At 42.6% G+C, this 14,220-nt stretch overlaps 1 protein-coding gene across 1 annotated transcript in view; it reads right to left on the bottom strand.

Moving 5' to 3' along the window:
* Positions 1–14,220, bottom strand: part of c5 (complement component 5) — a 155,378-nt gene that overhangs the window by 49,356 nt on the left and 91,802 nt on the right. The window contains exons 19-23 of the mRNA XM_041194155.1: positions 11,487–11,569; positions 11,256–11,395; positions 8,126–8,356; positions 2,298–2,358; positions 2,109–2,198 (exon numbers count right to left, since the gene is read on the bottom strand). Of these exons, the coding sequence (XP_041050089.1) occupies positions 2,109–2,198; positions 2,298–2,358; positions 8,126–8,356; positions 11,256–11,395; positions 11,487–11,569 (605 nt within the window). The remainder of the gene's footprint in view (positions 1–2,108; positions 2,199–2,297; positions 2,359–8,125; positions 8,357–11,255; positions 11,396–11,486; positions 11,570–14,220) is intronic.

Genomic DNA, 14,220 nt, shown 5'->3' with positions numbered 1-14,220 from the left:
CAACTGAATCTAATCTGTTTTCTCAGAAGCCTGTGAGTGTGTGGGTTTAACCTATGGTCTTTGTTGCTGGAGTGTTCAAGTGCAGGAGTGGGCAGGTTTTGCTAGTTGTGCAGGGGCTTGGTGGCACTGATCTGGAGTGTTGAGTGCAATTTTGATCTCCGTGCCTAGGGAGAAATGTGCTTGGCTTGGAGTTGGTTCAGCGGAGGCTGGCTAGATTCATTCCTAAGGTGCTGACCTATGAAATTGAATAGAATGGGCCTACACTCTTAGGAGTTTAGAATAATGAGAGGTGATCACATTCAAAACTATAAGATTCTGAGAGGGCTTGATAGGGTCGAAGCTGAGAGGCCATTTCCCCTGTCTGGAGAGTCTGGAAACAGGAGGCATAGTCTCAGGATAAGAGGACAGCCATTTCATAATGAGATGAAGATAAATTTCTTCACTCAAAGGGTTCTGAATCTTTTGAAATTCCACACCCTAGTACCATGAATGCTCAGTTGTTGAGTAAATTCAAGGTTGAGATAGATAGATCTTTGGACTCTAAGGGAAATATGGGATATGAAAGTGAAGTTGAAGTTGAGGATGAGCCACAATCTTACTAAATGGCCAAGCAGACTCGAAGGGCTGAATGGCCTACTCCTGCTACTATTTCTTATGTTCTTAACCAATTGTGAGACAAAGTTAACTGCATCATTTAATATGTTAATGTTAAATTCCTTAAAATCTTAAGGTTATGTCTCCTTGCCCTACATTCCCTGACCAGAAGAAAAAGTTTCTCTATCCATCCTATCAATTATTTTCAAAATCCTAAAACCCCCAATCAATTGCACCTTAGCTTTCTATATTCCTAGAAATGTAATTTCTCCTCATAATCTAACCTTTGGAGCCCTGGAGGGGGAGGCAATGACGTAGTGGTATTGTCACTGGACTGGACTCATCCAGAGACCCAGGTAATGCCCTGGGGACCTCAGCTCAAATCCTGCCACAGCAGATGGTGGAATTTGAATTCAATAAAATTCTAGAATTAAAAATCTAATGATGACCATTAAACCATTGTCAACTGTTGTAAAATCCCATCTGGTTCACTAATGCCCTTTAGGGAAGGAAATCTGCTGCCCTTACCTGGTCTGGCCTGCATGTGACTCCAAACCCACAGCAATGTGGTTGACTCTTAAATGTCCTCTGAACAATGGCAATTCAGGATAAGCAACAAATGCTGGCCTAGGCAGCAACACCCACATCCCAAGAACAAATAAAATAAAATATTCTGGTGAATCTGTGCTGCTCTCCTTCTAAGGCCAGTGCATCCTCTCTAAGATTCAGTGCCCAGGAACATACACAGCACTCCTGATGTGGTTGTAGCAAAACTTCCTCCCTTTATATTTTAGCCTTCTATTTAGTCCTTCTGGACCACTAAATCTCTTTGGACCTCCACTGTTCCTAGCTTTTCATTATTTAAATAACACTCAGGCTATCTTTTCTTGCTCCAGAATGAATGACCTCACACTGTGTTGAAATCCATCTGCTACAATTTAGCTCGGTCACTGAATCTATCAATGTCTCTTCTTAATCTTATGCTACAATTACACACTACTTACTATACCACCAAACTTTGTTTCATCAGCAAACTTGAATATATGGCTCCCTATTATGTTATTTAAGCTATCAATAAATAGTGAATTGTTGAGGCTCCAGTACAGATCTTTGTGGGACACCACTAGTCACTTCTTTCCAATTTGCGTACATCCGTACTCCCTCTATTCTACCACCAAATCAAACTCCCAGCCAGATCAATAATTAGCTTTCAGTTCAATGAAGGGGGTGGTACACTCTGTCCTCATCTGACATCCATTGCTTGTGGATTGCTGTTTAGAAATCAGGAGTGTGAAACCTGACCAATCTTCTTCTCCCTATCCCAGACTTCTGAGGTCAACTGTACAGCCAATATCACCTTCAGCTAACTTCAGTAATAATTAACACAGAAAAACGCTCAAGCCTGGGACTGATCGAAACTCGTTGATTTATCAGAGCAGCACACATGTCATTTTTTAACAGCAAAGCTCTTTAATATTTCAATTCTATAACTAATAAAACAGCAGTAATGCTACCTTGCACAGTCAACACATTCTTCGGTTTTACATTTGGGAGAATATTCAATGGTGTTTTCAGTCGAATTTCAATCCTTCTCACCATGTTGCCTAAAGGAAATTTTTAAAAAAATCAAACTTTGGTTAGGACAGTTCTCTAAACAAAGCCTCCAATTAAATATTAAGTTGGAAACTTAGTGCAAAACATACCCAAGGCGTTGGCTGGATCCAATATGTAGGGGAAATTTTTCTCTTTCTTAATACCTTCAGGCTGCAGACGAAAACAGAAGTTAACAATGAAAAAGAAAAATGAAAATGTAAAAATCACTTAGTTTATAGGTCAAAATATACACAGAAATATTTAATGTGGAACAAAACGGTTTGAATTTCTAAAGGAGCAATAGATAACAGAGTTATTGAAGCAGTGTCTTACTGAGAGATTGAGATGATGTTATAAACCACAAGTGAATCTCAAGGGATTTACATCATTTTAACTCTGAGGTGAATTATTTTAGTAATGAAGATTATTTTGTTTAATCTTAAATCCATTTTTGGTCAGAAGTAACTGTGATGATGGATCCTAACAGCCACTGTGCAAAAATTTGAGACATGATAAAGTTCAGGCTGAAGAACCAATGAGCATAGATTAACAATAATCAAAAATTGATTAATTGGGAAATAACTTAGTCTACATATACTTAAAACATTGCAGTCAATTTCCTGTGACAGAGCTAAGGAGACAAGGAGAGCCTAAGGGTGAAGCAGGGTTAGCCACTTGGAGATAATTGGATTAGTACATGCATATTTAATTCTGTCCTCATACTGAAGTCATAAATTTTGTCAATTTTATTTTACCATTATAAATCCCTAGGTCAACATTTATAAATTTATTACGCTACTTACAAGTTACAGCACTGTAGTGCCTCCACTTGGGGGAGGGTGCAAATAACAAGTTTACATAGGCAGTTTCCATTACAAAAGTCAACATAGGAATCTATAAAGGGATTGGTTGACAGGAAGTGTGGACAGGTACAATATGTTTACTGTGTCTATAAAAATAGATATAAATTAAGATGTTGATCTTTTTCCTCTGGTCAATATCAAAATTTTCTAATGCTGTTTCATGTTACATGAATTCCACAGCATATTGGAATATGATTTGAATTTCTATGCATAGTTGGTAGCCCCTCAATGTTTCCATTAACGTTATTATGTCATCTGACTTTTCAAAATGTCAGGGTGCCAACAGCAAGTTCTCCTGGGAGGCAATTAAGGGAATTCATAGGGGAGAATCTTCTGTTTGGCAAGCAGGGGGGGTGGGACCTGCTCGCCAATGTGGGGTGACGTTGGGTGTGTTCCGACGTCACTCCACGTCATTTACATTCTCAGGTCGGCGGGCTGGCGGGCTCCTGAAAAAGCATGAAACCTCATCCACAGACGGGATGAGATTTCATGAATGATTAAAAAATCTCAGAATATTTCAAATTGAAAGTTATGGACATGTCCCAACTCATGTCACAGTGTCACATGAGGGGACATGGCGGCGAAATTTTTCTCATCTTTATTTAAAGTTTCAAATCTGAGCCGATCTCCCTGGGGCAACGCTTTGCCTCAGGGGGATCTGTGTGCTCTTCCGCTTATAGAGCTTCCTGGCGCACATTATGCTGGGCGGGCCTTAATTGGTCCACCCACGTAAAATGGCGGCCAATTGGGAACCCGCCCGCCCGCACCCACTCCAGCACATCCCCCCTGATGGGGGGAAAGTGTTGGCCACAGAGGCAATACACCGATGAATAGACATAATCCCTTATGACAGGTTACTAGCCGCATTAAAGGATTGATTGCAAAGAAAGGGGTTGCACCAAATTTGAAAATGGATGCTTAACACTTCTCTGTTGCTAATCAGAAAAGATCATGAGCCTTTTGTCAGTTTGCAGCCACTGACTAAATAACCTCTTGAAAATGAGTTGCAAATTCATCTTCTTTGCAAATCACAAGTGGCCTTGGACATTATGAAATGTTTAAAAAAACAGAAACATTACACCTCTATTAGTCACGTGGTTAATTGTACTGCTTAGTGTAGCACTGAACTGAAGACCCTAGTTTCAATTTCCAGCCTGTACTGAGATTGTTGATTTAGTGGGGCACCACAATTTGCCTCCCTGCCAACTATACTTCACCCAAAGGACTATGACTCAGGTGCTTTTCACCAACTCTGCCTCCAGATTGTCTGCCTTTATCTCTCCCTCTTCCTTACCCTCACTGCTAGTGAAACTATCACCATGCTTTTGCAAATTCCAGAACTTTCCAATGTCCTCTTTACTATCTACACCTTACATAATCTCCAACTCATTCGACATTCTGTCACCTGGATTCTATCCTGCAGCAAATCCTGCTTACTTATTACTAAATCGTTGCCAATCTCCAATGACACTCTGGGTGGAATTGACCCAGACTTGCCCTGATGTGGTAGTGTCGTATCGTCTCAATCCCGCCTCATTAATCACGCATTCCCAGGAAGCACACCGTTTCGATGGCAGGCAGGCTCTCATTCGCCCACCATGCCATCACCTTGCCGTTTCATCATGCCGGGCACCATATTTAAACTGTAGCCATGCAAACACCTCTCAGTGCTTCTAGCCCAGGATTGCTGCAAAGAAGACATGGCCCTGAAAGTCCACTGGTTTAATGACACATCGCTTGAGCGACTTTTGGATGCAATGGAGGCAGAGGAGGGGCAGCAACATCACTAATCCAGCATGGGAGGCAGTGGCAGTTGTGGTCAACACCAACACCCTACAAAAGAGGACAGGCATCCAGTGCCGAGAAAGGATGAATGATCTCCTCTGTTCCACCAGGGTAAATCACTCTTCTCATCACTCTCAACTCACACACTCACAATTCCATCACACATCCACAGGGATCTCACTCACTGCCAGTTCAAGGCACATCACCACTCACTCTCTCATAGACACCTTCACTCCTCATTCCGTCCATTGGACCACTTACCACTCACACATGCCAGGCATACTTATCATCTCACCTTGTAGGCATCTTCTTGCACTCTCTCCATCTGTATTCATGCAGGGCAAGCTGGCACACAACAAAAGGGAGAGGTTGCAGACTGGTGGAGGAATGCCTGAAATCAAGGTCCTCATGGGCTTTGAAAACAGAGCCATCCAGTGGGGTCGGCGAGGATCTGGACTGTTCCTGTGCTGACGGTGAGGTCAGCAGGGCCCAACCAAGTAAAGATCCAGCAATGCAACATCCATCAGACAACCATGCTGTGAGCAATTTGTCCTGTTCTGCAGCCCCCTGCCATGCACTAATTATCTCTCCTTGTTTTCACAAGTATATCTGGGAAACAGCTGACAGAGTCCATGACCTCCAATCAAGCCCTGAAGGAACTTTCATTGAAGATGCGTCGCAATGCTCACCCACACACTCCACCAATGCAGAGACACACACCTTGGTGGGATCTAGCTGTAGAATTGCCTCGGGATCACAATCTGGTGAGCACATCACAATGTCTGATCCACAGCAGGTGGTGGCAGGGACATCTTAGGTCTCTGGCACTCGGAGGTCTGCTGGATACAAGAAATCTGCTGAGTCCAAGTCAGATAACGAGCCTCTGGACTCAGTCATGGCTCAGTTGCTGGAGCTGCAAAGGCAAGCTCAGGAACATCAAGAAGGGATGTCCGCTGCATTCCTCAGGTTGCAAGGCTTGATGGAGGAGTTCATCCACATTCAGGCTGAGGTGATATCACCAGCATTCCAATGCACTGTGGTCAACACTAGTAGGTTGGCGGCCGCCATGGAGACCTTAGTCCAGGACATCGGTCCTGCACTGCTGTGCGGGCTGAATTCCATCCTTAATGCTGAAGTTGGCCTCCACAGTGTGTGTGGGGTGTGGGGAAGCTTGATCTCACTCCAGCTATCCCTTATCCTCAAGGAATCTGTCAGGGTTCCTCGGGCACCCATAGGGGAGGAAGATCAGCAGGCGCACACCCCAGGGCCAACCACCCAGGTGACTCTGGGAGTGTCTGGCCCATCCTGTGACCTCAGCAGCTCCAGCTCCACAGGCTGAGGAGGGTGCCACTGCCACATGGCAGGACCTTGAAAGCAGGCTGGGGCCCTCCTGGTCTCAGCCCTCCAGGTCATCACAGACAGACCGTAGCAGTCAGCAGGCTGCCTCCACCTCCACTGTGGATGTCGGGGGAGCACCAAGATGTAGCGGCAGTTTTAGGAAGGTTAAGAAGATGTAGTTGCATAGCCTGGGCAAGGGTGTTAATCAATTGTACATAATGTTCACTATTGTAAATAAACTCCCAAGAATGTCTGAGATAAAAACAAAATACTGCAGATGCTGGAAATCTAAAACAAAAACAGAAAATGCTGGAAAAACTCAGCAGGTCTGGCGAACAATTGCAACCTGGTTTCATGATGTTGTGAAACTAATTTTTGGCCCTCTCATCATTTTTTCCGTTCACGCTGGCAAACATGCCCAACCGCAGTGGGCACGGAAAATTCTGCCCTCTATCTCTCAGCAAAGTGAATCCAAGACAGTGGGTTGGATTTTGTTCCAGTGACCTGGCTCCCTCCACATTGGTTGGAGAACCAGCAAGAACCGGCAAAGGCCCGATGCAATTAAGTAACCGTCAGGCACTTAACTGGCTAGCGTTGGGCCTCCCTCATGATTAAGGCCCCTGGAGGGCAGAAATCCTGCTCCCGCGGGTTTCCAGCCAATCAGAGGCTGACAAGTCTCCACTGCAGGCAGCACCACACCAGGATCGACACTGGATCCCAGAGCACAGGTGAGTGAGGGCATGAGTTGGGTTGTGGGGAGGGGTTCACTGATGAGTATGGTCAGAGGAAAGAGCAGGGGCCTGGCTTTCAGCAGACCCCCATTCCCAATGCCAGGTCACTCGATCAGGCACAGAGTGCCTGTCAACAAGAGATGCCCCCCCAAACAGGGTTTGCTGCGCAGCCTTTGTAAGGCATGGGAAACCTGTGTGAGTTGGGGAGAATCACAGAGGCACCACTAAATTCTGGTGGGCTCAGGGATAATTAACTTTAAGTGGCTCATTAATGAGCCTAATTGCCTTCCCACTGCTGGCAGGTAGGATTCTGCATTGAGCCCTTCCACCCCCAACTTGATTGAGAACAGTTTTTCCAATGCTGGGAATCTGATGCAGGTACTCCTGATTCCCTGGCCCACCCCACCACCATGCCTGCTCCTGAGGGGGTTCCACTGAATCTAGCCACATATTTTTGAATTGTCTCCATTACTTTGCTCCTCCTGACCACTGCAACCTGACTCAATCTTAAGTTCCTGTCCATGACCTCCACTAACATGCTAACATCCCTCCACTGCAAAATCTCTCCTCTCCCATGTTTTAAACATCAATGGCATTTAGCACTTTGTCTCTTCACTCTAGAACTCCTTCCTCCACTTTGCTAGATCTATGCCTCAACTTCAAAATAAGAATAACTTTTATTTATATATGATCCCTTTCTTGCAAAAAAAATTATTGTTAAAATTTATCCTTTAAAGAAGTGCTCTCAGCCATTTTCCCATTCTTTCCTTTAATCGCAACCTCGAAGACCTTGAAACTTTTTTCTATTCTAAAGGTGCTATGTAATGCAAGTTGTTATAAGATGTTAAGCCTGACAATGAGTAGAACCAGTTAAACTTCAGGGGCACCATATGCATAATTCCAGTAGTGGTTACTGCATAATGATCAGAAACCCCAACCAAGGTCAGCTAAACCAGCTCAGACTGAGCTGGGACCTTCCTGATCTGTATGGTTCAATGACCCCTGGATAAATTCAATAAACCATCAAAAGTATTCCTAAATTTACTAGGACAAAATTAACACTATCAGTTTCTATTTTACATTTGTGACATTCATATCATTAAACAGGATTTATATTTTAATTTTGTATTTTGCTTCTAATATGCTCCAGTTTATTCTTTTTTTAAACTTACAATTACTTACAAAATAGGAAAGATAATAAACTGAAGAATTGCAACATACCACTACAAGCAATTTGTGGACAGTAATTTCATTTGCTGAATGTTGAGTTTTAAGTGTGAAATTTATGCTGTGGACACCTATTTTCAGAGGAAGTATAGTGAATGTAAATGGAAGTGCTGAGAAACTTTCCAAGGTTTTTCTTTGGCAAGCAGTATGCTGCCTTCCTTCAATGCTTGTTTGAGAGCCTTTGAACAAACATGTTCCGTCTTCTGTACTTATTTGTACACAAACCTTTAAACAAACAATGCACAATTAATTATTAGGGCTGAACAGTGCTTTCTTTTACAATTTATACACTTAAGTAGTGGCAGCTTAGCTCAGTTAATATCACTCAACTTCCACTACAGGATTTACCACAAAGTAGCTGGACTGCACTTCATTGTAAAATTGGAGGAGTCCTGTTTATCAGGGGTGTACAGATGACACATTAAACAGAGCCTCCACCTGTCTGTTAAAGGCAATATGAAAGATCTCACAGTACTACTCAAAAGCATATCTCTTGGCCAACATTCTTTCTCCAACCAACATCATCAACATGAATTAATTGTTTATCTTGTTTGTTGATTCAGAATTTGCTGTTTACAAATTACCTGCCGTGTTTAGTTATATAATAACAATGATTTAATTCAAAACTAATTAAATATTTGTAAAGCACTTCGGGATGCCCTGAGGACAAATAGAACATAAGATCATAAGAACTAGGAACAGGAGCAGGTCATTTGGCCCCTTTTGCCTGCTCTACCATTCAATAAGATCATGGCTGATCTGAATGTGGCTTTAACTCCACTTTCCTGCCTAACCCCATCATCTTTGACTCCCTTGTAAATCAAAAATCTCTCTAATTTAGCCTTGAATACATTCAGTAACCCAGCCACCAATGCCGTCTGGGGTACAGAATCCAAAGCTTAATGACTCTCTGAGAGAAGAAATTCCTTCTCATATCCATCTTAAATGAGATTCCCTTTATTGTGAAACTGTGCCCCGTGGTTCTAGGTTCCCCCACAAGAAAACATTCTCTCAGCATCTACTCTGTCAACTCCCCTCAAAATCTTTATAACATTATAGTAACCTCAGAATAAAAATAGATGATTCACCTTTAGCAGGATATCATTTTTAGATGAAAGATTATCCTGCATACTAGGGGTATAATTCAACAAGGAAAATCAGAGGGACAATAGTTTCTTTAAGGGACCTCAGATATACAGACTTACAGATCCTGTTGGCGTAATACCTTCTCTTTCAGGTAGCATCTTTAGTTCTTTTGATTAGAAGAGAAATCTTAACAGTAAAGTTGTGACCATAATATCACTTCCTGACTGGCATGAAAGGCTGAAGAATCAAACACCAGATTGAACAAGTAAACCAAGGCAAAGGAAAGGAAGAAACAAAATAAGTGCCAGAGCATTTCCAACTTTATATTTATCCATTTCATTGACTGAATGAATTGGTTATAGAGCACACTGAAATGTCCTAGGAACATATGTCACAAAATATAAGCTACAGCTTCTCCAACTACCTACAAGCATACAGAATTTTTTAGGGAAGACGTGTTTTTTTAAGAAATACAAGTAAAGGCACCGATCAAAAGATGGCTGATACTGTAAAGTGACCATTTTCTGGAAAAGTTCCTATGTGAATTATACTGATAGATATTTCCTGAGAACATGGAATTTCACACCTGAAGAGGTGTCAAAGCCCACTTCAAACAGAGACACTTGAAAGAAAGCTATGGAAAAAGCTAAAGGCTAGGCTTTAATCTCCCATAAAAACAAAATACTGCAGATGCTGGAAATTTAGAACAAAATCAAAAATATGTGGAAAAACTCAGCAGGTCTGACAGTATCTGCGGAGAGGGATACAGTTGATGTTTTGAGTCCATATGACCCTTCATCAGAACTGAATGAAGGGTCATACGGACTCGAAACGTCAACTGTATCCCTCTCCGCAGATGCTGTCAGACATGCTGAGTTTTTCCACATATTTTTGTTCTTGTTCTTTAATCTCCCATGTTTGTAGAGACAATGGACTGTTCCCTATATCTCATCAGAAAATTCAAAAACCCATCTCCTGTTGATTTATGCCTCAGAAAGTGTAAAAAAGTTCTGAGATGAAAGCAAAATAGACTTGTTGCAAGACATGCTTATTTCTCTCTTCCAGGAATACACAGAGAAAATGGGTTAAAACTGGCTGAAGACCAGTGGATTATAGCGACAAAAGCAAGAAGCAACACCAGTCAGTCACTCCTGCAAAGACAGGCATGCAATCTCCCTCTCTCTTGCTGGAGGCAATTGTGTTTTAGCAGAGACAGACAGCAAACAGGAAGAAACAGGACAGCCTCTTTAATTACCCTTGCAGAGACAATCAGGCCACTTCTCCCTCTGGGAACAAGCCAGCAAGTGTCTCCAACAGACTGCGAATCTGCCAAAGTCAACGCTACTGAAATCATTCAACTTACTAGTTGCAATGTACCACCATCCATACTTCATGGACAAGCCAAGAACTGATTTGTATTATAATAACAATAAATAAAAACGGAAAATCTTGGAAAAACTCAGAAGGTCTGACAGTATCTGTGAAGAGAAAAACAGAGTTAATGTTTCTTCAGAGCTAAAGAGAAGTAGAAATGTGATGAAATTTATACTGTTTAAAGGGGGTGGAGCAGTTGAAGCTGGGTAGAGGGCCAACAATAGGTGGGGGCTAAGGAAAGATTGACAAAGATGTCATGGACAAAAAGACAAACGGAGTGTTAATGATGGTGGTAAGGGCTAAAGGAGGTGCTTTAGAGGCCAGAGAGAGGGGTCCAGGTGGAGGGAGAATAATGGAGGTGGGTGAAAAGATCCGCTGAATGGGGGGTGGACTCCTGTCTAAAGAAGTGAGCACGGAGATGAAGACTGATTTGTATGTTTTGTTAACTTTTATTTGGACTCTTAGTGTGTGTGTGTGCGTGTATGTGTACCAAATCCATCTCCCATTGGTTAAATGTTCATATTTATCAGAGGTTTCTGAGCATGTTCTGATATTCATATAATCAAAATGCAGCAATGAATAAGCCTTGTTCAAAGCAATACCAGATAGCTGCCAACATGATATTGTAATGCATATTTCTGACAAACAAATTTTTCAGATATACCCCTATTTTGTCCTTCCGATAATTATATACAGAAGCTCTTAGTTGCACTTGTTCACCTCGCACGACAGAATAAGGTAGTTTTGCTTTTAGAATCACATCTTGGTAAACTGTCACTTTTATTGGGTCAGCAACACATATACCTGCATAAAATATGAAAAGTAAGAAGGATTGAATCTGATGCTTAATATTGGCAAGTCCTAAAATTGTTTGTCTGTTTGGCTATTTACTTACCAGTCTCAGAAATTCCAACTCCTTGGACTTCCCAAGTTGTTAGTGAATCAGGCAAAGTTCTTAACAGTGGCTGAGTACCTGAGCTAGACATAATGAGGACAGAAAATTTATATCAATACGTGCCATATGTAAAATTTGAAATGCAAATCTATTGTATTACTAATAGTTGGAAATAGATGTTACAAAGACAACTCCCATGATCTAGAAATCTAGTTTATGACATAATCATCTAAAATCTGGATTTTTGTTGATTTTTTTTAGTCTGCTTCCCATTGGTGGAGCTGAAACTTTTATTTGTGGACACAGGAAGGTTAAATTGAGGATACCCTCCATCGTGCTGTGTGGCACTACCATCGTGCTAAATGGGATAGATTCCAAACAGATCTAGCAACTCCAGACTGGGCATCGATGAGGCGGTGTGGACCATCAGCAGCAGCAAGATTGTACTCGAACACAATTTGTAACTTCATGGCCTGGCATATCCCCCACTCTATCATTACCATCAAGCCAGGAGATCAACCCTGGTTCAATGAAGAGTGCAGGAGGGCATGCCAGGACCTGGTGAAGCTATAACACAGGACTACTTGTGTGTAAAACAACATAAGCAGCAAGTGATAGATACAGCTAAGCAATCCCACAACTAATGGATCAGATCTAGGCTCTACAGTCCTGCCACATTCAGTTGTGAATGGTGGTGGACAATTAAACAACTCAGTGGAGGAGAGGGCTCCATAAATATCCCCATCCTCAATGATGGGAGAGCCCAGCACATCACTGCAAAAGATAAGGCTGAAGCATTTGCTACAACGTTCAGCCAGAAGTGCCAATTGGATGATCCAACTCGGGCCTCCTCCGGAAGTCTCCAACATCACAGATGCCAGTTTTCAGCCAATTCAATTCACTCCATGCGATATCAAGAAACGGCTGAAAGCACTGGATACTGCTAAGGATATGGGCCCTGACAATATTCCGGCAATAGTACTGAAGACATGTGCTCCAGAACTTGCCGTACCCTTAGCCAAGCTGTTCCAGTACACCTACAACACTGGTATCAATCCGGCTATATGGAAAATTGCCCACGTATGTTGTGTCTTCAAAAAGCAGAACAAATCCAACCCGGCCAATTACCGCCCCATCAGTCTATCCTCAATCACCAGTAAAGTCATGGAAGGGGTCATCAACAGTGCTATCAAGCACTACTTGCTTAGCAATAACCTGCTCACCGATGCCCAGTTTGGGTTCCACCAGGGCCACTTAGTGCCTGACCTCATTACAGCCTTGGTTCAAACATAGGCAAAAGAGCTGAACTCCCGAAGAGAGGTGAGAGTGACTGCCCTTAACATCAAGTCTGCATTTGACCAAATGTGACATCAAGGAGCCCTAGCAAAATTGGAGTCAATGGGAATCAGGGGGAAAACTCTCTGCTAGTTGGAGTCATGCCTAGCACAAAGGAAGGTAGTTGTGGTTGTAGGAGTTGGTTGTCAGTTATCTCAGCTCTAGGACATCACTGCAGGAGCTCCTCAAGGTAGTGTTCTAGGCCCAACCATCTTCAGCTGCTTCATCAATGACCTTCCTTCCATCATAAGATCAGAAGAGGGGATGTTTGCTGATGATTGCACAATGTTCAGCACCATTCGCAACTCCTCAGATACTGAAGCAGTCCATGTCCAAATACAGCAAGACCTGGACAATGTCCAGGCTTGGGCTGACAAGTGGCAAGTAACATTCGCACCACACAAGTGTCAGGCAAAGACCATCTCCAACAAGAGAGAATCCAACCATCGCCATTTGATGTTCAATGGCTTTACCATCACTAAATCCCCCACTATCAACATCCTGGGGGGTTACCATTGACCAGAAACTGAACTGGAGTAGCCAAATAAATACTGTGGCTACAAAAGCAGAGGCTAGGAATAGTGTGACGAGTAACTCACCTCCTAACTCCCCAAGGCTTATCTGCCATCTTCAAGGCACAAGTTAGGAGTGTGATGGAATACTCTCCAGTTGCATGGATGAGCGCAGCTCCCACAACACTCAAGAAGCATGACATCATCCAGGACAAAGCAGCCCACTTGATTAGCACCATAATCACAAACATTCACTGCCTCCACCACCGATGCAGAGTGGCAGCATTGTGTACCATCTGCAAGATGCACCGCAGGAATTCACCAAGGCTCCTTTGACAGCACCTTCCAAACACACGACCACTACCATCTAGAAAGCCAAGGGTAACAGACACATGGGAACACCACCACCTGATTTGGAAATATATCACCATTCCTTCACTGCCGCTGGGCCACAATCCTGGTACTGCCTTCCTAACAGCACTGTGGGTGTACCTACACTACATGGACTGCAATGGTTCAAGGAGGCAGCTCACTACCACCTTCTCAAGGGCAACTACGGATGGGCAATAAATGCTGGCCCAGCCAGCGAAGCTCACATCCCATGAATGAATTTAAAAAAATAAAGAATGTTATAAGAAAACAAATGGCAAATTATCTGTGGAATAAAGACAAAATTTGGCATTCTTTTTGAATTGCTGTTGTATACTTTGATGAGTTTCAATGTTCAAGTATTTGCTTTGTTTTTATTTAATCAAGTTTCTTGTTATTTACTGTGAACATTTATGGTAGAAAACTATCTGTGGATTCTCTCTGCTCTACCTATCAACAAAAACACTTTTTATGTGAGAAAGCTCCTTAAATGTTTTCTTAGCTTGAACCTTAGATAA

The sequence above is a fragment of the Carcharodon carcharias genome, chromosome 8, assembly GCF_017639515.1.
Source record: "Carcharodon carcharias isolate sCarCar2 chromosome 8, sCarCar2.pri, whole genome shotgun sequence".
Lineage (NCBI taxonomy): Eukaryota > Metazoa > Chordata > Chondrichthyes > Lamniformes > Lamnidae > Carcharodon > Carcharodon carcharias.
Note: the sequence above shows the minus strand (reverse complement) of the source record. Positions and strands in the feature narration are given on the sequence as shown.